This window comes from Oryx dammah, unplaced genomic scaffold (genome assembly GCF_014754425.2).
Source record: "Oryx dammah isolate SB20612 unplaced genomic scaffold, SCBI_Odam_1.1 HiC_scaffold_19, whole genome shotgun sequence".
NCBI classification, from domain to species: domain Eukaryota; kingdom Metazoa; phylum Chordata; class Mammalia; order Artiodactyla; family Bovidae; genus Oryx; species Oryx dammah.
Genome location: NW_024070203.1, coordinates 68,269,408 through 68,289,701, shown reverse-complemented (window position 1 = coordinate 68,289,701; position 20,294 = coordinate 68,269,408). Strand labels below are relative to the sequence as shown.

The window sequence follows — 20,294 nt, the reverse complement described above, 5'->3', positions numbered from 1 at the left end:
GACAATTACACCAAGTAGAGGAAGATCTGAAATGCTACTGACACTTGACATTTGAAGCAGAAATTACTTTAAATTACTAAGGTTATCAATACCACTCTCAACATGAAAATACAAGAACACTACAAGAAATCTTTGCACACATGCAAGACATCTATGTGGTTTCCTCCTATGGTTTTGATGTAAAATGAACAGAGACGAAAGGAACAGGAGTCTATATGATATACATCTTACAGGAATTAGCATTAGTTACTTTTTACCATTTCATCAGAGGTTTATTTCCTTTAGAATTTTCAAGAAAGGGATAGTTTGGAAAGTAGATTTTTTTAATATACATAGATATTTTTTAAAATAGGCTCTTTGTATCAGCCAAAGTCTGTTGTAAATTTTCTCTAAGATAATAATCAAAGGCTTATTATGAATTCAAGTTTCTAGTTTTTGGTTATTATCTAATAATTAAATCAAGGCTATATCAATGACAAAATGTCCATAGGACTTTTTCACCAAAAAGTGAGCAGAAAAGATGTAAGACCTGCCAGGATTTTCCCCTGGAACAAGGAAAGATAATACCTACTGAGTAAAAATGTTAGAGAGGCAGCTTAAGATGAAATAAAGTTGTGTTTGGAGCATATCATGTGCTTGTCCATCTAATACCATATTTAACTATGTAATTTGCATACCCAATTAGAAAAACTGTAAACTAGCTAAAGGCAGGGTTGGGACTGTGTTATTGGTCCATCACAGAATCTTGCACAGTCCACCTTAATGAAAAGCACATACTTTATTGAATCAGCCCGAGCTGAGTTTTATACCACTATTTGGAGAGAAAACACTGCAAAAATAAAGTGCCGATCAATACAGGAGATGTATGTATGCAAGAACATGAAAATCCTAGTCACAGCAGCTCTGAGGAATTCCCAGAGATGACTATGTGCTGAACAGAAGAGAGGCTGTGTGGGTGCTCTGTGATGACCTAGAGGGGTGGGATGGGAGCGAGGCTCAAGCGGGAGGGGATATATATGTACTTACAGTTGATTCACTCTGTTGTACTGCAGAAACTTAACATTGTAAAGAAACTTGACTCTATTTAAAAAAAAAAAAAAAAAAGGAGGCTCTATGGAAGCAAGAGCTCTAGGTTTGGTGTCTAAGCCAGACTCAAGCTTTGCCCTTATACTCTGTTACCCTGGGGAGTTTACTCATCCTCTCTGTACCTTAGCTTCTGCCATGTAAAGGAAGGGATGTAAATGAATTCAACTTAAACTTTTGTTTTAGAGAGAGACAAGTCCCCCCCCTCACCACCAAAGGAAAACACATTAAAAAAAAAAAAAAAACATAAAAAGGAAAAAAGTAAAGTTATTCTCTCTTAGCCAGGGTGAGAGACCAGATACTTCCCTGCCGGGCGACCTCCTCACAAGCCATGAAGCAACCCACGTCCTGTGAAAACTTGCAGAGAATCTAGTTTGGCTACTCCTGGATCTAAGTCTAGAGACTTCTTCCCTTCTATGGATCCCATCTCCCCCTCAACCTATGGATTTTACTCTCTCAAGATTAAATGACTAATACATAATGGGTTTAAGAAATTGAATTCCCATAGCAAAAATGTCTTTAGGTACAGTGAAGCGACACACATTACTGTATCTATATACATCCACACCCTATGCCCATCTTTCTTTCTGAGGATGAGCTTTGAGGTTTGTAAATGAATCATCATAAATCAGCAGAAACTTTCTTCCTTGTGATAATTCTTCAGTTAGTCTCAATTTTTTTCTGGCACCAGTCAATCCATGAGGCTCAATTTGGTAACATTAATTTTGAGGAATTTACTGGGTTCACTTGTTGTCTTTCTATTCATTTTGCCCCAATTTTTCCTTTTTTTGCTTCCTGACGCATACATTATATCAAGGAGATGCCCCATATCTACTTATATGGTAGCTATACACATCCATTTTTCATGTTTTTGCTCATTTGATCTTCTCCCTCTACTCAATTTTACTTACTCAAATCCCCCCATGACTCTGAATGTATCACCTTTTCAGCCACTATTAACCTTTCCTAGTTATACTGAAACCTTCATCGCTTTCAACATTTGAGGCTGGCTCTGTCCTAGGTCCTGTGCTAATCAGGACATTCAGTAGCTGTCCCAGCCATTTCTAAAACTGTTTCAGTTTTACCACTGAGATTATACTATGTGTGCACGGATGCTCAATCGCTCAGTTGTGTCTGACTCTGCGACGCTATGGACTGTAGCCCGCCAGGCTCCTCTGTCCATGGGATTATCCTGGAAAGAATACTGGAGTGAGTTGCCAAAATGAGGTTAAAAGAGTTTAATGTTGAATATGCTGAAACAACTGTTAACTGGGATGCAAATTAACCTACATTCTCTCCGCCTACCAAAGGATATTACAATCTTCTAGGTAAAGAGAATAAAAAGGCTTTAAGTCGAGTAGAGATGACAGAAATAAAAACGAACAGTGGAGAAACAGAACTGGATAAGCAGTTATTTTAAAAAGATGAAATAATAACCACCCATATTTTCTGATCCCATACAAAGCAAGGTACGAATGATATTTAAACCTCTTAGAAATCCTATGCAGCAGGCATCTATTGAAAGGCATCTATTATTATGTTCCAAATATAATACATCCTGAAGCGCAGAAAGATTAAGTAAACTTTTCAAGTTTTCAGACTTTTTAGGTGGCTGAGCAAAGATCTGAGCTTGATTTGTGTGAATGTGAAGAAGAGATGTAAAGGCCGGGCTGAGGTCCTAGGTAAGTGGGAAGCTAGTGATGCCTTTAGAAATGTTAGCCATTCCCAGAAAAACAAGGTTTTGCAAGGATAGTGAGGTACGTTTCAGCTGTGCTTAGTGTGACATGCTGGCAGGATATCTAAGGAAGCATCAATGGCCAGATCTGTGGGTGTGGGGCTCAAACAGGAGACGGATGATTCATGTTGAATGAGAGCATGACTAGGTAAGAGTAAACCCTGGGAAGAATGGAAAATACACAGAATTAACAAGGAAATTACAACAAAATGTAGAGAATAATAGGAATTCATCAACTTGCATATATGCTCATTTACTCCTTACAACAATCCCTTGACATAATATCCTCAGTTCGTAAATGACTACGTTTTAGGAAATTAAGTAATTTGACTAATGCCATTCAACCAATATGAGACCAAGACCAGTATAAACCAAATTTACAACTCTTTCCACTAGTTCTTCATACTGCTTTTTTCCAATATACATTCATTCACTACCATTAAAGGTATGAGATAGAAGGTTGATGACTATCAGAGATAGCCAAGTTTGTGTTGGGGACTTGGAGGATTAGAGAATTAGTGGGAATAAATACAACATTATTTTCCATCCCACACGACAAACAGTGCAAATTGATAACTATACATTTTTCTCCTAAACAGCATTTAACTCAGATTCCTTCTCAACCCAGCATTCCAGGCAGCTGCTAGTAAACAACATGCTAGATAAAACCGTCTTATATTATACGATTGAAATAGGATCCAGAAGAATCGTTTCATCCTTGTCCTGAATAATATTTGATCTGCATACTTTAAACTGTCAGAATACTCCAAGATAGCTGGTAAAGGACATCCATTCGAAGAGTAACATCGTAAATTAGAAAATAGGGAAAAATACATCCAAGGGTCTTGGTAAGTGGCAAATGGAAGCAGCAGTTAGAAAGCAAATATAGTTCAGTTAAAGTGTTAGTCACTTAGTCTTGTCTGACTCTTTGCAATCCCATAGACTATAGCCTGCCAGGTTCCTCTGTCCATGGAATTCTCCAGGCAAGACTACTGGAGTGGGTAGCCATTCCTTTCTCCAGGGGATTTTCCCAACTGAGGGATTGAACTGGGGTCTCCTTGCTTTGCAGGTGGAATGTTTACCATCTGAGCCATCAGGGAAGCCCATAGTTAAGGTGAATGCAAAATGTGTCTAGATCTTAAAAAAAAAAAAAATGCACTAATACAAACTGGGGAATGGCTTGGCTTAGAAAGTTGGCAGGAAAAGATTTAAGGGTCACAGTGGATGGCGAGTCAAGGCAAAATCCTGTGCTTTTTAGAGAAGCAAGCATTACAGAAAAATGCATAAACATCAGAACCCAGAAGTATTCTCTGGGAATTCTCCCAAACTCAGACTCTGCTTGATGCCCTGCCCCAAATCGAGACAGGCGGTTTACCTCCTTCTGTGTGTATGAGCTCAGTTGTGTCTGACTCTTTGCAGTCCCGTGTCCTGTAGCCCACCAGGCTTCTCTGTCCACGGGATTTTCCAGGCAAGAGTACTGGAGTGGGGTGCCATGCCCTCCTCCAGGGGATCTTCCCCACCCAGGAATCAAACCCGCATCTCTTGGATCTCCTCTGTTGGCAGGCAGATTCTTTACCACCAGCCCACCTGGGAAGCCCGCTGCACTGTACCAACACACCCTCAGCCACTCCCACCTTCAATCAGCGTTCTACCAAAATACTCCCATGCTCAGAAGTCCTCTAGGACTCCCCTTTGTTCAAGATAAAATTCGAAATCCTATTCTGTCCAAACAGGTGCCTCACTCAGTTTACAACTTGTATTTTTGTTGTGAGCTGCTTACGACTGCCATCCTCAATATCTGAACTCCAGCCAGGCTCTTCTGCTCAGCCTCCCTGGGACACAAGAGGTACTCGTTGGCATCTATATCTTGTTCCTACAATGTTCCATCTCAAACGATCTCCCTATTCAAACATGTTTTGCACCCACCTCTCCTATATGTTTTGCTCCTCAGGAAGCATTCCCTTGCACAACAGCTAAAACAGGATATGTTTCCTATCATTTCAGGGCCTATAGTAATACTTAATATTTACAAATTCAATTTTATTTCTTTGGTTACTTTACATGTTTCTTTATATTACTTTGTAATGTGCTTTTTTTTTCATCCCCAACTAGACTATAAACATTTGTTTCTATCACCTCCCACTCCCAATTTGCCCATTTCTTTAAAACATAAGATTTAAATAGTTGATTTGATGAACCTATAGACATAGCTAGGGGAAAATCACAGACTGCATTCGAGACTCAGTTCCACCTCTTAATACCTGAATTATATAAGGGAAGTAGACCTGAAAGAGGCATTAGAAGGTACCTTGTAACATATTTTAATAAAGTCAATTCAGAATTTCCCTGGTGGTCTAGTGGTTAAGAATTTGCCTTGCAATGCAGGAGACATGGGTTCAGTCACTGGTTGGGAACTCAGATTCCCACATGCCATGGGATGACTAAATCTTGATTGATTGTATAGTTCCATAGAGAGATAAACAGTAAACAAACTATAGAGTCCATGCATCGCATGACGCAATGAAGAAGATCCCGCGTGCCACAATTAAGACCCAACACAGCCAAATAAATATATTTTTAAAAAGCTTTAAAAATAAAGTCAATTCAACTCAGTAAGAATTTACTCAAAATCCACGTGGTTCTCTCATGTCAAACCACTTTTAAAGGTTAAAATAATTGAAGGCCAGGCTTAGAGAATATCACACAAAGGTATTTAAAATGTTAGTGTGGGGCCTGAGATTACCAGAAGTAACTCGGCATCTAAATACACAACTTCTGAACTTAGTTCAGAACATCTTACCAAGTAGAAAAGACACTTGGCTTATTGAACAAGCTCAAATCATAGTTGACCCTCAGTACAAATGCACATTTTCTGCATTCTCTGGATACCATGAAGTTCTCAGAGGATTCAATATTCCGACTGTATTCAAATGTAACTGGTAAGTCAGAAAGTCCTGATTCCATGATGCCCGTTCCTCTGTAGACTCATATCTCACTATTAAGCCTTCCCCCTTCACTGAGGGATAAACACTCCCAAGTTGCCCTCCACCTCCAGAAACATACAAATGTTTGACATGTGTGTTGTTGAAGATACTGGCTGCCATACTACTCCTTGCTCTCGGCAGGATTTCCCACTTGAGAAATCTGTTTAGTGTTTACCTTCTCATAGAACTAGATTATTCCCCTTACTGTGAGAATTATTAGTTTCCTTAATTCTACAATGTGAGTCTCACCCCCTATGCACACCTTAATGTGTCTGAAGGTGAAGTATACATACATGTCCTGTGTGTGCCATGTATAAATGTGTGAATACGCGTATACATTTATATATACATGGACGGAGAAGGTGACGGCACCCCACTCCAGTACTCTTGCCTGGGAAATCCCATGGACAGAGGAGCCTGCTGGGCTGCAGTCCATGGGGTTGTGAAGAGTCGGACATGAATGAGCGACTTCACTTTCACTTTTCACCTTCGTGCACTGGAGAAGGAAATGGCCAACCCACTCCAGTGTTCTTGCCTGGAGAATCCCAGGATCGGGGAGCCTGATGGGCTGCTGTCTCTGGGGTCGCACAGAGTTGGACACGACTGAAGCGACTTAGCAGCATGTGGGCATGTGTATATATTCATGTGTTTGTGTATATGTTTGGGTATATATGTGCTGTATGTATATACATGTGTGTACGTGTGGTGATTTTCTCTCCAAAAGCTGTTATTAAATTGACACTATAAGTAACCATTTATTTTTAATTAAGATAGAATCATAGCCATGTTTTCCCACTACCTGGTAGGAAATCCAATGTCAAATTTTTGGCCCAGTTATTTCAACCAACACGTATTCATATGGCCCATTCTCCTTGTCAGTCCTGAGCTCTTATTCTAAGTTTTTCCTAGTTCTGATCTTTAAAAATTTGTCTTGTTTTAGCATGTTATCAAATACTTTTTACATTAAGTTATCATTAAATCCTTTGAGTAACAGGCAGGCTGCAGGGTATGACACCAAATTATTAACGTCTCTGTACTTACACCAGTTCAAATAATTTTACTCATTTCCAAAGTCCTTAAAAACAAGAAAATAAGCCTGCTACACAGCATATTAGGTCCAGATATTACACAAACAAGTCAACTGTAAAGCAGAATCTACTGCCCTTAACATTTTGAGTTTAAACTGGAATCAAGTTTGCCACCTGAACTTTGCCCCCCTCTGCAGCACAAAGTAATTTTGTCGTCTTAACCACTTCTGTACGATGACAACATGAACCACGCTGGGATTTGAGTAGAACTCTGTCATCATTTCCATGAAAATGTTTTCTTTCTGCGTCCTAATCCTGGAGGAGATCCATGAGTCCAACTGGAGGTCAATCCAGTAGCTGGAACGTTTACAGGAAATCTCACCAAGCGACCCGCCTGTGCTCTTTTTATCAACACCATTTAAAGAGCCCAGAGAGGTGTCTGCTGAGGAAAATAAGTTGTTCCAAGAAACCATTAGGGGATTTATACTTGAGACTCCCTTATCTCATAAGGGGGAAAAAAAAAAGTCTCCTGTAAGAAGGGGAAAAAAAGAAAATCTACCACTGACACCATGTGTGTCCTATTAAAGTTGTTTTTATTTTAGAGTGTTGTAAAAATTGTTTTATATATTGTACATTAAGATCAGAGTAGCTTACTGCTGGGTAGAATTCATAAAAGAAAGCCTCCTCCAAAACGTTCCTATCCTTGCCTTGTTACACATAGACCTTCAGTGGCATATGTAGTTGAGAAATCCTTTTTACGAGCGCCCATAAAAGAGACTAGTACATGTTGCTCCAGACTCTAATTACATGGGGCTCATAGAGATTCCAGACGGGAAGCTGCAGAGAATGGCACAGAGGTGTGGGTTCACTCACTCGCTCCCTGACCCCTCGGGCAAGCAAGCCTGGCCCCAGGACAGGCTCAAAATGCAGCTGGGAGAAGAGGCTGTCTTAAATCCCCTCACTCACTCCACGTGAGGGGTGCTGGTCATGCCCCTGAATTTGTGTGTCCGAGTCCAAGGCTGCACTGCATCTTGCCCTCTCTGGAGTTTGCATGAGCTCCCGTGCACAGCACACCAGGCCCCACTTTGCTGCTCCCCCATTCCTCAGACCCTTACCTTCTGAAATGTGAGAACTGAAAAATCTGATAAAAAAAAAAAAATCATTGCCCCCCACACCCAGAAAAAAGCCCACACAAGGAAGAACAAAAACCACCACCACCACCTACCACCAGGTGGATAACCAGGTACCATTGGTTATCTCCTACCCTTTTCCAGAAATAAGTTTAAAAATTGTGAAGATAGTGTGTGGGGGTGGGGACAGCAGCGAGAAGAGATACACCCCAAGACACAGCCTGAAGGCTCATTGTTAATACAAATGAAGCAGGACTTACAGATACTTTACTGAGAGAAATGTTTGGGAAGCAGGTGGATCTTTGTTAAATGTCAATTTTATATGATAAGCATACACTGACATTTAAGAAGTGGCTGCTTATGAGTGACCTCCCCAACTTATAATCAAAATAAACATTACCATTCGCTGCCGTGTGTCCAGATAACTCAGGAAATAGTACAATTTTCTTAAGGTGACTAACACAAATCACTGATTTTAAAAGAAATAATTTAGCTTAGCAAACAAAGGGGCAAAAAGAATTCCCATTTTCTAGATGCTCTCTTCTTCATATAAAAATGTTAATATCTACATTCTTGACAACTCTGAAAGTTTCAAAAGAAAAGAGGTTTTTCTCTTAGCCTCTCTCCTCCAAACTACTTTTGAGGTTGGCATGTATAAAACAGACCACATAAATTGCAACTCAAATGTAAACAAAATGTACAGAAATAAAGAACATATGTCTAGAGCATATTTTCTTGACCCCATCTACTGAAAATGTGCTTATTTCCTGCTCTTGGTTTAATCCATCACAATCTACAATCATCTTTAGTTATAGTATCTAATACCTAATCCACATGTTGCTGTCAGTTTATACACAGAAAACAAAAACTAAAGAGGTCTTATTAATATTGCCTTTAAAAAGTAGATGTTTACAAGAGATTCTGGTTCTAGCTTGCTAAATAGTATTTTCTTTTAGATCCTATCAAGTTAAAAGCCAGAGCTTCCCCAGTGGCTCAGCAGTAAAGAATCTGCCTGTAATTCAGGAAATGTGGGTTTGATCCCTGGTGTGGGAAGATGCCCTGGAGAAGGAAATGGCAACTCATTCCAGTGTTCTTGCCTGAGAAATCCAATGGACAGAGGAGCCTGGTGGGCTACCGTCCATGGGGTTGCAAAAGAGTCAGACACCACTTAGTGACTAAAGAACAACAAAGTTAAAAGCCACTTAAAATCACAAAGTAGATGCTGGTCAAATAATGTCACATAAGAGGAGGAGTGAGTTATTTTCAAGTTGAAATCCTAAGAAGCAGCAGTTTTTATATTTAAATTTTAGCACAGTCCTGAGAAAATATGACCTAGGGCTTAAAGGTTGGAGAAGACAATGGCACCCCACTCCAGTACTCTTGCCTGGAAAATCCCATGGACGGAGGAGCCTGGAAGGCTGCAGTCCATGGGGTTGCTGAGGGTCAGACACGACTGAGCGACTTCACTTTCACTTTTCACTTTCATGCATTGGAGAAGGAAATGGCAACCCACTCCAGTGTTCTTGCCTGGAGAATCTCAGGGATGGGGGAGCCTGGTGGGCTGCTGTCTCTGGGGTCGTACAGAGTCGGACATGACTGAAGTGACTTAGCAGCAGCAGGGCTTAAAGAATTGCTCCATATTGTTACCAACAGCTGCAGTATGGTATGCTGAAGCTGCCATGAGCAAAAAAGACAGAAGGCCATCTGTGCATCTGTCCAAGCATTACCTAGATTACTTTAACCATCTGATTGCTTAGATGTGTCAGAAAGAGAGAAGCCATTCCAGGCACCGAGCTACTAGAAGTGGGGTTGGGTTCAGATCCAGGGCTCCTGGGCAGGCCAGGGAACAAAGGGTTAGAGTAGAGTGCTCGGCATGGTTCTGTGGGGACAGCCTCAATGGGAAGGCGACCTTGAAAGACTAAGGATGGAAAGAACAATCTTGCACTCGCACTCTTCCCCCCAGACAAACTGAGGGCCAATGATACTAAAATTACGGAAGAAGATGGCCTTCTCCTGTAAGGTAGGAATGGCAAAGCCAGTGACTCAACACTTTTCATTTATAAAATGACCTTTGAGGTATGTTTCACTAGCTATCTCAAGCGGGAAGATGTTGGGAGGTGATAGTGATGGCAGAGTGTCATGTTTTTAAGAAACATTTAGTAAAACAAAAATAAAATAATGCATTGAGGTGGAGGGAGAAATAGTTTAAAGTCAGCTACTTTGATGTTAGACAACTATGGGTTTATCTTTGCATTTTATAATAAGGAACAAGGAAAAAGTACAAGTAAACATGAGCTTCCCACTCTTGGCTTTACCATTAATAACTTGCTACATCTCTGTGGCCCAGGAAAAGAATCCTAGATCTCAGTCCCTTGCTCTTCTCTAATAGGTAATGGGAGAATCAATGATGTTCAAAAAACATAGCCATTCAGTCAAGAGCTTAAAAAAAAAAAAAAAAGAAGAAGAAGAAAATTTCCCTTAGGTCTTCAAAAGATCTTCATTCAGATTTGTGATCAAATGTTACTCCCTCAATTTCCCTGAACACCTGACATAATACACCCCCAATCCAATCTTTCACTTGCTCCTTATCCTGCTTTGCTTTTCTTCACACGACTCCCACCTCCACATGAAATAAAACATTCATCCACTTCTCTAATGCCATGATATCCACTAGGAAAAACACTGTTAGAACTGTGTACCGATGATTTGTACACAGCACTGCTCAATAAACACCTGATGAATAAGCTGAAATTAGTTGTCATGGGACTTTGCAGATAGGACAGACTATTTTAGGTTGAGGTGGCATTGGTCAGTCCTGTGAAAAACTACTGTCCCCTCCAAATTTCCCCCCACCATACATGAACGTCTCCCAACTTTGCAGCTGAGCAGCTATGATTTTGTTCTTCCATTTGTCACTTAAATATAACAGCATATTCATATTTTTCTATTAATATATTGCCTAATAATACAACATAGTTCAGACTTTAAATTTATTCCATTTAAAGATACAGGTTATATATGAATAGGATAACTTGGTCCCAACATGATGAATTCTATTAGTGAGCTCAGGGTGGGAGGGGGAGAAATGAAGACAGTTACAGCTGCTGGGGCCAAGTCTTCATTTTTAGTAGTCTGTTCTTTTATCCCTTGCTTCCTACACTCATTGTTCAATGTTTTCCCTCTAACTCATTGTCACCCTTTCCCTTTTTCCCATTATCTTTTCATGATCCCCCCTCCTCCTGCTCTCTTTCTCTGTATCTCCCACTAACTAAACTATAAGTCATTTGAAGATTTTACAAGAATCTTGCTCAGTCTTTGAGAGTCTTTGAAAAGGAAGGAGGAGAGAGGAAGAGTGTGAACTACCAGATGGAAAAGGCTGAGCGAATGCACAGTTGTAGCTACTGGAAAAGTGTTCAGTTCTTGGTCATAAAACAATGTTCCTGGGCTTACGATTCTCTTCCTCACCCTTCACATGACAACCACAAAATATATTCATGTTATTTTTGGCAATTAGTCTTAGAATCACTGGATTTTAGAACTGGACTGGATCTTCAAGATTGCCTACCCCAATACCCTCAATTTAAAATAGGAAATAGAGGCCAGGAGAGGTTAAGTGACTTACCAAGGATCATAGAATTAATAAGCTGACAGGGTGCAGAGACCCAGATCGTCTGATCACCAGACCCGAATCCTAAAGAATGAGTGTCAGAGAAGTGCAAGGAACTCTACAGATTACATCATCAGAAATGAAAGAGAAGATAACTGATCAAGAAAAGTTTGGAAATGGATGCTTACTTCATGTCATATATCAGTCCATGACTTAAGATATTTTCAAATATCCTTCCATTGTTTTAGAGCAAATAAGCATTGATAGTTAAGGAAAAAAAGGCTAAAGTATTACATTGTTGTTTTTAAATCTTACAGCCATTTATTGTTTCATTTGTAATAGTTTTTAGTGTAATATCTTATATACTTACTTAGGACTACTCCATTTTGCTGACCTCTAACTTATGCCTTCCAGTAATGAAAAGCAGCTGATTTTAATGCGCCTGTGCTCTAGTGTGAAGGAGGTTAAGGCTGCGTTTGTGTGCAATCAGGTTAAGACTGGCTCCAACAGGAGGAAAATCCATACATATGTTGAAAAGATCTGAAAAATGCCTGTATTCCCAACCTGATTACGACTTACATTTTTGCATGGTTTGTCAAAGCAGATCACTGAAATCAAGTCAAGATGTAAAATGGGATAAAGTGGTTTTCTTCTCCATTCTTCCATTAATCACCGTGACCTACAGGAGAAAGGAACCTTTTCCTCTCTCACCTGAGGCAAGGTGGGATACTCCACTGAAAGTTATGCCAATTTTTATCAACTGGTGCTCAAGTTCCAAAATTAATTTTCTAGTTTTCATTTCCTACATTTGTAAATAGAAGTTATTTTATTGCAGAGTCATTTTCCATTTTTATCAATTTTATGTTAGTTCCTTTTTTATAAAACAGAAAACAAATTCCAGTATAACTTATAAACCTAATAACTTCAAAGGTTACTTAAAATTTTAATTTATTAAGCTGAATATGTTGATACAGGGACTAGAGCAATAGCTTATCTCTGCAAATGTCTATCCTAATAAATATTATTTGGCAAAACCTACATGTAAATTAAATGAGTTCATCACTGGTTCACTTTTCAAAGAAAATATTAACAGATGATACATAAACTTTTGTTTTGACATGATTTTAATTGCTGACAGTATCATGTTATATCTCTTAAGACAGTACACTGCTTTTGGAAGCATAAAAAAAATGCAATAAGCATTATAGGTTAAAAATCTAGCTGTTATCTACCAAATTCTCAGCAAGACCAGGGCTAAGTCAAAATAGTTTCTGAGGGGAGGGGGGCATGCTGGTTCTTGTTACACATAAGCATGTTTGTTATAGGAGCATTTTCAGGTTAATTTTTGCTATTAACGTAAACCACAATTGGGGGACCATGTTGCTGGAAGAGGAGTGGGGGGTAGTTATATAAACAATATACAACAAAGAAAGCCTTTATTCCCAATACCTGAATACATCGGGTTTGTTTTTAGGCACAAGGTTGCAGGTTAAATGCTCTCAGCTATCCAAGAAGTGGCTTATTAGTTTTGTAAGAAAATATTTTCTTATATTTTGACTGAAAAATACCCAGTTTAACTGAACAAAACCATCCTTGTTAGTGCAAAGCAGACCCAAAAAAACTTTGTTTCAAAGACTCAGCAAGGAAAAGCAAAACTAATTCAAGAGGAAAAGCTGCCTTCCTAATAGTAGCTTCTGAATCTGGATCTAATAGTTCTCAAAAGGCCGACTGGAGTCTTCAAGTCTTAAAAGTTTTGTCTTCCTCCATGGATCACAGACATTCTCTATGAGGCAGCAGAATGTGGATATAAATCCATTCTAAGCAGATATATATTCTTCTCTGGGCTACAGCCACAAAGCTGAAAGCTATGCCCCAACAGCAAGAACGAAGGCAAACAAAAGTTTTGATTGTTTCATAGGGCAATTTTCTACATGCAACTTTCGTTTTTAGCTCTTCTGTTTTGTGCACGAGAAAAATCCTAACTTCATTTTTGGCAATGCGGCATCCGCTAGTGATAAAATAAACAGTAACAAGAGATTATGCTTTCAGAAGCACAGCATCAGCGCTAAGAACTGCATTTCAACATACTGACTCGGCTCCAGCCAGCACCTGAGCTATGTACACTTCTCCCAATTTGTAAGTGGGCCTAATCCTGTTATTACAGAATAATTACTGCAAATCAGCACAATTACTACAAAGACACAAATAAACATACACATACTAGTAGCTGTTTTCCACAAATTATTATCAAAACAGAGAACCGGCTAATTGTGGCAACATTAAGACAATGTTTATTCCTCCCAGTGTTTGGGCAAGTTTATTTTAAGTTGTCATCTTCAACTAGTAGTGATACAGATGATTTTACGGATTCCATAAACTTTTCTAATCTAAACTCTTCTCAACTGAAAGTTGGCTGCTTCTCTTAGAGCAACATCTGCAAAGGCCTGATTTCATAAGAACTAGCTTTTATGGTACATTAGTGAAAAAAAAGAAAAAAACACTGACACACACATACACACACTTTTAGAAATCTCGTTTTAAAAGTTATTTGTAAAGTTGTCTTCCAAATTACTTTCAAGGTATCATGAAATTAAACAGTCATTTTATATTCTTCACAATTTAAGCATTTGTCTCTAAGGAAGTTCGATGTGGAATTTTACTCTCTTGCCAATGTTATTATCAGGTTTCCTTCTTGGATAAATATTCTTTATTGGGAGCAAGGGTGGTTAGGGAGGAGGAAAATCCAGAAAGCACATAGTCCACAATAGGGATGATCTGAACTCACCTCCTGGACAATGCCTCATGGCCATCTTACATCTCCTGGATTCAGCAATGGTTGGACATGGTATCGTGTCTTTTGCTGGCTTTTTAACAATTTGCCGTGTTCTGGTTTCCAGACCCCACTTAAATCCACATGTGCGATTATTTCTGCTACAAGTTCCCCATTCACTCCAGTGGCCAACCTCACATCCTTCTAATAGAGAAAAAACAAACACAGATAACAATTTGGTATACATTTCTCCATTGTTACAAAATTTATATAGCAGTATTTCTCTACTCCTTCACTTTCAGATACCAAAAATCAAGCTGTACAGCCCACAAGACCTATATACACCTTTTGGGAAATTTTGGCATTATGGAGTTACAGGTAATGGTAAAAAACTGCCACATAAGTAATTTAAGAACTATTACTTTCTTTTTGTCCTTGTTCATTTTTTGATGAGATGCTAACTGGTCCATTCTAAAGACACTGAGTATATTATCTTTAAAAGATTCAACAGCTAAAACCTACAGTAAAATATAGTGTTTTCTTACCATGAAGAGGAGACAAGATTTTACAGGTAAATTCTCCATGCCCCCACTGAATTTCACAAGTGTGTTAGTTTTAGTTAGAAGTAAATATTAATACTTCATGAAAAGGATACAGAGTGTTTTTGCATTTTCTGATTATCTCATTTCCTTTAATAGGTGTCTGAAAACCACAGTAGGTATTTATTCCCTAAATTGATGCTATAGTTTAAAAAGTAAACAAATATTAGATATTTGAAAATGTATGTTTTCCCAGGTATGTAAAAACTTTTAGCATTCTCCTTTTTTAACTTCATATAATGAAAAAGTAGGCTACTCTGCAACTCCCCGGGATAAAAAGAACAAAAATATACAGAGTTAAGCCTCATCAAATTTACCATTAAAAGCCCCTAGTGTAATAGCAGAAGAGGACTCAAGCACAGAATCCACACACAATGAATATTTCTTCATCCAGATCTCATAAGGCGTCATGGTGACTCTTAGGTTTTTCAAAGCTATTTAAGATTTTTATCCAGGGGAATACATAGGACTGCTGTTAAATTGTTAGGACTACTGTTAATATGTTAATGCTTAAAAGTTTCCTAAGAACTTCCTCTGGACTTCTGTAATTGGTTTGGGTCTCGCCTCTCAAAAACAAATCCAACATTTTGAATGTGCTCTTTTGGTGACTTTTCTATATTTCTCAATAGAGTGTTGCTTATATGCATGTATTAATTCACATGTATATAGGAACATAAGCACGCAGTTCTTCAAAACTCTCTCATTTAAATGTGTTCTCTGCAAGCTTTCAAATATAGTTACAGACTACTTTGGTATTTATGCAGGAAAAAAGTTCTCAACTGAAGTCTCCATTTTAAAAAGATGGAAAGTCTGATTCATAATACATTGCTCTGTTGTACACCATATCAGATATAAAACATGGCAAATAAAATTCAGGCATGTTGGGGGTGGGGGTGGTGAAGATGCCATTACACTTGATTCAGCCATTTATCAAAATGTAGGTACTGACAGAGCTTTACATTTTAATCAGTGGCATTAAAAAATGCCAAAAGGTTTTTTAAACACAACCCCCCCAAAAACTGGTAAAAATATGTATTCCTAAATATTATTTACAAACAGCATATATGTGCAGATTAAATTATGCATTCTACATACCTAAATTTAGTAAAATTGTTTTAATGCACTTTGCAACATGCAGTCAATCATCAACAAAGTATATGTGGCACACACACAAAAATCTCTTCCTAATTGATTTTTTTATACAAATGTGTGGCTAAGCAAGAAGATACAAAATTAATACGTAAATGAAAATGATAGACTTAAACAGTTTCTTCTAAACAAAATGTTCTTCTCTAACAGTTACTAATAAGATAGTTAAGAAATAGATATATTACATAGATCATAAAAACATTATTCTCAGCATTTCAGTAGTTTAACCTAATGTTCTACCAGCAAATTTTGTAGCAAAATATAATTTATGATACTACCCAATGGCAGAATGACTAAATAACTCAGTAACATAGAACTTCAATAATTTTCGGTTCTAATTAATAACATGAGAACCGATTTGTTTTTAGGATGGATACATCCAGCATGCATTTTTTCCCCCAAGAAACAGGTGTTAAAATAAAAGTGGAAATTTGAAAGTTACATGAAACACTACTCACCCACACATTCCATGGTTTCATCTAATGGTGCAAAACCATCTGGACATTCCTCAAAGCAACGGCCTCTATGCAAATAAAAGCCTACTTTGCACTTGGTACAAAAGTCTTTGCTAAAGCAAGAATCACAGTTTTCTATTCTGCATCCTAAAAACAATAAAGAGAAAGTTTCAGTCAAACAATTTACTGGTTTTGCAAGTAAAACTTTCATAAACTCACCAGTTAACTCAATTGGAATTCTAGTGGTCAGAGAAATATGTGTTTAGCTCATTAGTTTCCTGATGCCATCTCCTTCTACATCACTCCTACCTCTTCCAACAGCTCACCACATCAATAAGCTGAGACAAAATTGCAGCCTGGGGCCCTAGGCAGCATGAGACCCTTCAGAAATTTTTGCAACTCTAAATGGGATTAAAATGAAGGTTAAAAAGAAAAACATCCCCACTACAAATGACACTGCTGCTGGGATTGTAGTCTGTTCTGCTCTTCCAAAGACGTACTATGAAAAATGCAATGGAAACAATCTAATCAGTCTCTTTTGTTCCAAGACAGTAAATTAAAATTCTGTAATGCATTTGCTTTCATCAGCAAGTGTCAACCAGGATGGGGACTTTAGGTCATTTTTTGGAAGACCCACAATGTGCCATACATTTCCACTTCACGACAATCCATCAGGGTGAGCAGTAGTACCCCTGTTTTGCAAATAAGAAGCCTGAGACTAAGTCAAGAAGTTGGTAGTGGCTGAGTTGGCGCTGAGAGCCCCTACACAGACTTCCTTCTAAATCTATTCTCTATAACACATTAACTGCATTTCGTTGGAAACAGTTGATGAAAGAGAAGTGCTTTCACGTCTGCCAGGTATGGTTTTGACCTTGACTCCCAGCTCTGACCTTCCCAGTTCTTGACTTTGAACAGCTATTTATACAGGCCTCTCTGAGTCTCTATTTCCTCTGTATAAAACAAGGGTGTCACTAACTTTGTAAGGCTGTTGTGAGGATTTGAAATAACACATGTAAATGGACTAGCTTATAATTGGTGGTCTGCACCAGTGGATTAGAAACATATATTTTTCCATCAAACCATTCACATTACAACAAGGTATAAAGAGAAGCAATAATTTAGACTTGTACTCAAGATCAGATTCCCTGGTATGCCAGTAACATCTGGGCCAGAGGTAATTGGCATGTATAGGTGAAAATAAATAGACTCTAAACTACTCTTCAAGGAGAAGGAAGGAAAGGTTTGAGAATTGGTTAATTGAAAGGTGAGGTTTTCAACAGATTACAGTACATTATTACTTGTAACAGATTTAATTGCTGGCAATTAACAGCACATAAAGCTCTATGAAAACTCCCTGGCAACACTTTTACTCATTTAACAAGCCTCTGAGTAACTGTATTTGGTGATTTAATGATTCAGAAAAGCTTTCAAATCTAGTTTCTGCAACCAAAGATATAACTGAGTAAAAAGTATAACCAAAACATGAAATCATTGAATTCCAAAATTTTAAAAATTAAGGCAAAGCCAAAATGTGGACTATAAACACTAAAAAAAAGTTTCTGTTAAAACAATTACAATATAAATAATGACAGTTCCTAGACTTATAAGAAGACAGTGGCAACTCATCACCTTTTAATTTTGAATCTAAACAGGACTTTATGTATTAAATGACCACCCTGAAGCAGCTATTTCAACTTCTAAAATGTTACCCAAATTTACAATTGGAAAACCAACTATGTGTGGGTGAAAGTCCATAGTCAAATTATACTATTGCTCTTTTAGGGGAGGATGGTGGGCATAGAAGAACAATTTATCACCCTATAAAATGTTCATCTGTAGTCTTAAATGCTGTAACCTATATTTTAGTAGAACAGTGACCTATTGCTGGTCAGTAGCTTCTTAACCATGGTCAAAATACATGACCATCCTGTCCACAAATTGTTGGCTTTCTTGCTACCTTTTTTTTTTTTTAAAGCAAGCCGCCTTTCTTGTTAGCAGTATTATTTTCCAAGAAGTAATGATAAACATTCCAAAGTATAAAAGAGAACTAAAGGGTGAAGAGAACAATGCATTATATTTTTAAAAAGAGAAGACTGTACACTTCATAAATCAGCTTGTTATCTATAAGAGCTGATTTTAACCTGGTCTGCACCAACAAGCCTTCTGGCCAAAGAGTTATAACAGTATGCATTTGGAAATAATTTTACAAGATCCTTTCTTGATCATTACTGTTACCTGTAGGCCCCTTTCCTCATTTCATTCCATGCTCCTAATACCAGTGCATAGAATGATAGGTATTCCAGAAATTCCACATTCTCTCTAAAGTCCCCCTTTCCAGGTGTAAATCTGGCTAAAAGAAAGTTTAATTATTTGTTCTCAAATTTAAGTACAATAAAATATTGATGCATTCAAATTGTAAAACACTTAAACCATGAAAAAGCACAAGGTGAATTATAAGCAATGACTGAGAATAAGCTCTAAGCCACATTATTAAATGAAAAAGGCAAGTGCAGGGTATAGAGAATACGATGCAATAAAACCACGACATGAGTGTATGTGTGTCTGTATGGAGTAGCCTAGAGAAGTTAATTTGGGAATGGGAATGTGGAATTTTGAAATGTTAAAAGTTATATTTCTGAGCTATGAATCTTTTAATTGTAATATATTTATGTACTAAAAGTAAAACAAAAGTGATTTTTCGATACATACTTGTGACCTACTTAAATATACAGAAAATACCACTATATTAACATTCCAAATGAAATTCTTTTGATTTTTTACCAGGCAAGACTGAATAAAAAAATATTATCCTATGCCAATTGTTTTTTTCAGATTTGGGAGCATGAAATTATACCCCTTATAAAGTGAAAGTGAACTCGCTCAGTCATGTCTGACTCTTTGCGTCCCCATGGACTGTAGCCCACCAGGCTCCTCCATCCACGGAATTTTCCAGGCAAGAGTACTGGAGTGCCATTTCCTTCTCCAGAGGATCTTTCCCACCCAGGGATCAAACCTGGGCCTCCTACACTGCAGACAGGTGCTTTTACCATCTGGGCCACGAGGGAAGCTATATATGACAGGGACCCACAGGTGACAGTAACCATCAGGAAAGGGTCTTGTACATGATAATGGTATCCCTGCCTTAGCCTTCCAAATCATCATTTGACCATCTCTTGCCAGTATCCTTTGTTTTCACATGTTCGGGGGTGCTTTCCAAATCATTAGGAAAATAGCTAAACACTGTTTATTCATTGAAGCATTTAAATAATGGACTTGATTGGTGGTAAAGAATCCACCCTTATGGCAGAAAGTGAAGAGGAACTAAAAAGCCTCTTGATGAAAGTGAAAGAGGAGAGTGAAAAAGTTGGCTTAAAGCTCAACATTCAGAAAACGAAGATCATGGCATCTGGTCTCATCACTTCATGGCAAATAGATGGGGAAACAGTGGAAACAGTGTCAGACTTTATTTTGGGGGGGGGGCGTCCAAAATCACTGCAGATGGTGACTGCAGCCAAGAAATTAAAAGACGCTTACTCCTTGGAAGAAAGTTATGACCAACCTAGCTAGCATATTAAAAAGCAGAGATATTACTTCGCCAACAAAGGTCTGTCTAGTCAAGGCTATGGTTTTTCCAGTAGTCATGGATGGATGTGAGAGTTGGACTGTGAAGAAGGCTGAGCACCAAAGAATTGATGCTTTTGAACTGTGGTGTTGGAGAAGACTCTTGAGAGTCCCTTGGACTGCAAGGAGATCC

At 38.2% G+C, this 20,294-nt stretch overlaps 1 protein-coding gene across 1 annotated transcript in view; it reads right to left on the bottom strand.

The window, feature by feature from the left end:
- The window catches only part of RSPO2 (R-spondin 2), a 191,046-nt gene that overhangs the window by 43,757 nt on the left and 126,995 nt on the right, over positions 1 to 20,294 (bottom strand). Inside the window, exons 3-4 of the mRNA XM_040262140.1 lie at positions 16,544 to 16,687; positions 14,353 to 14,541 (exon numbers count right to left, since the gene is read on the bottom strand). Coding sequence (XP_040118074.1) covers positions 14,353 to 14,541; positions 16,544 to 16,687 — 333 coding nt within the window. The remainder of the gene's footprint in view (positions 1 to 14,352; positions 14,542 to 16,543; positions 16,688 to 20,294) is intronic.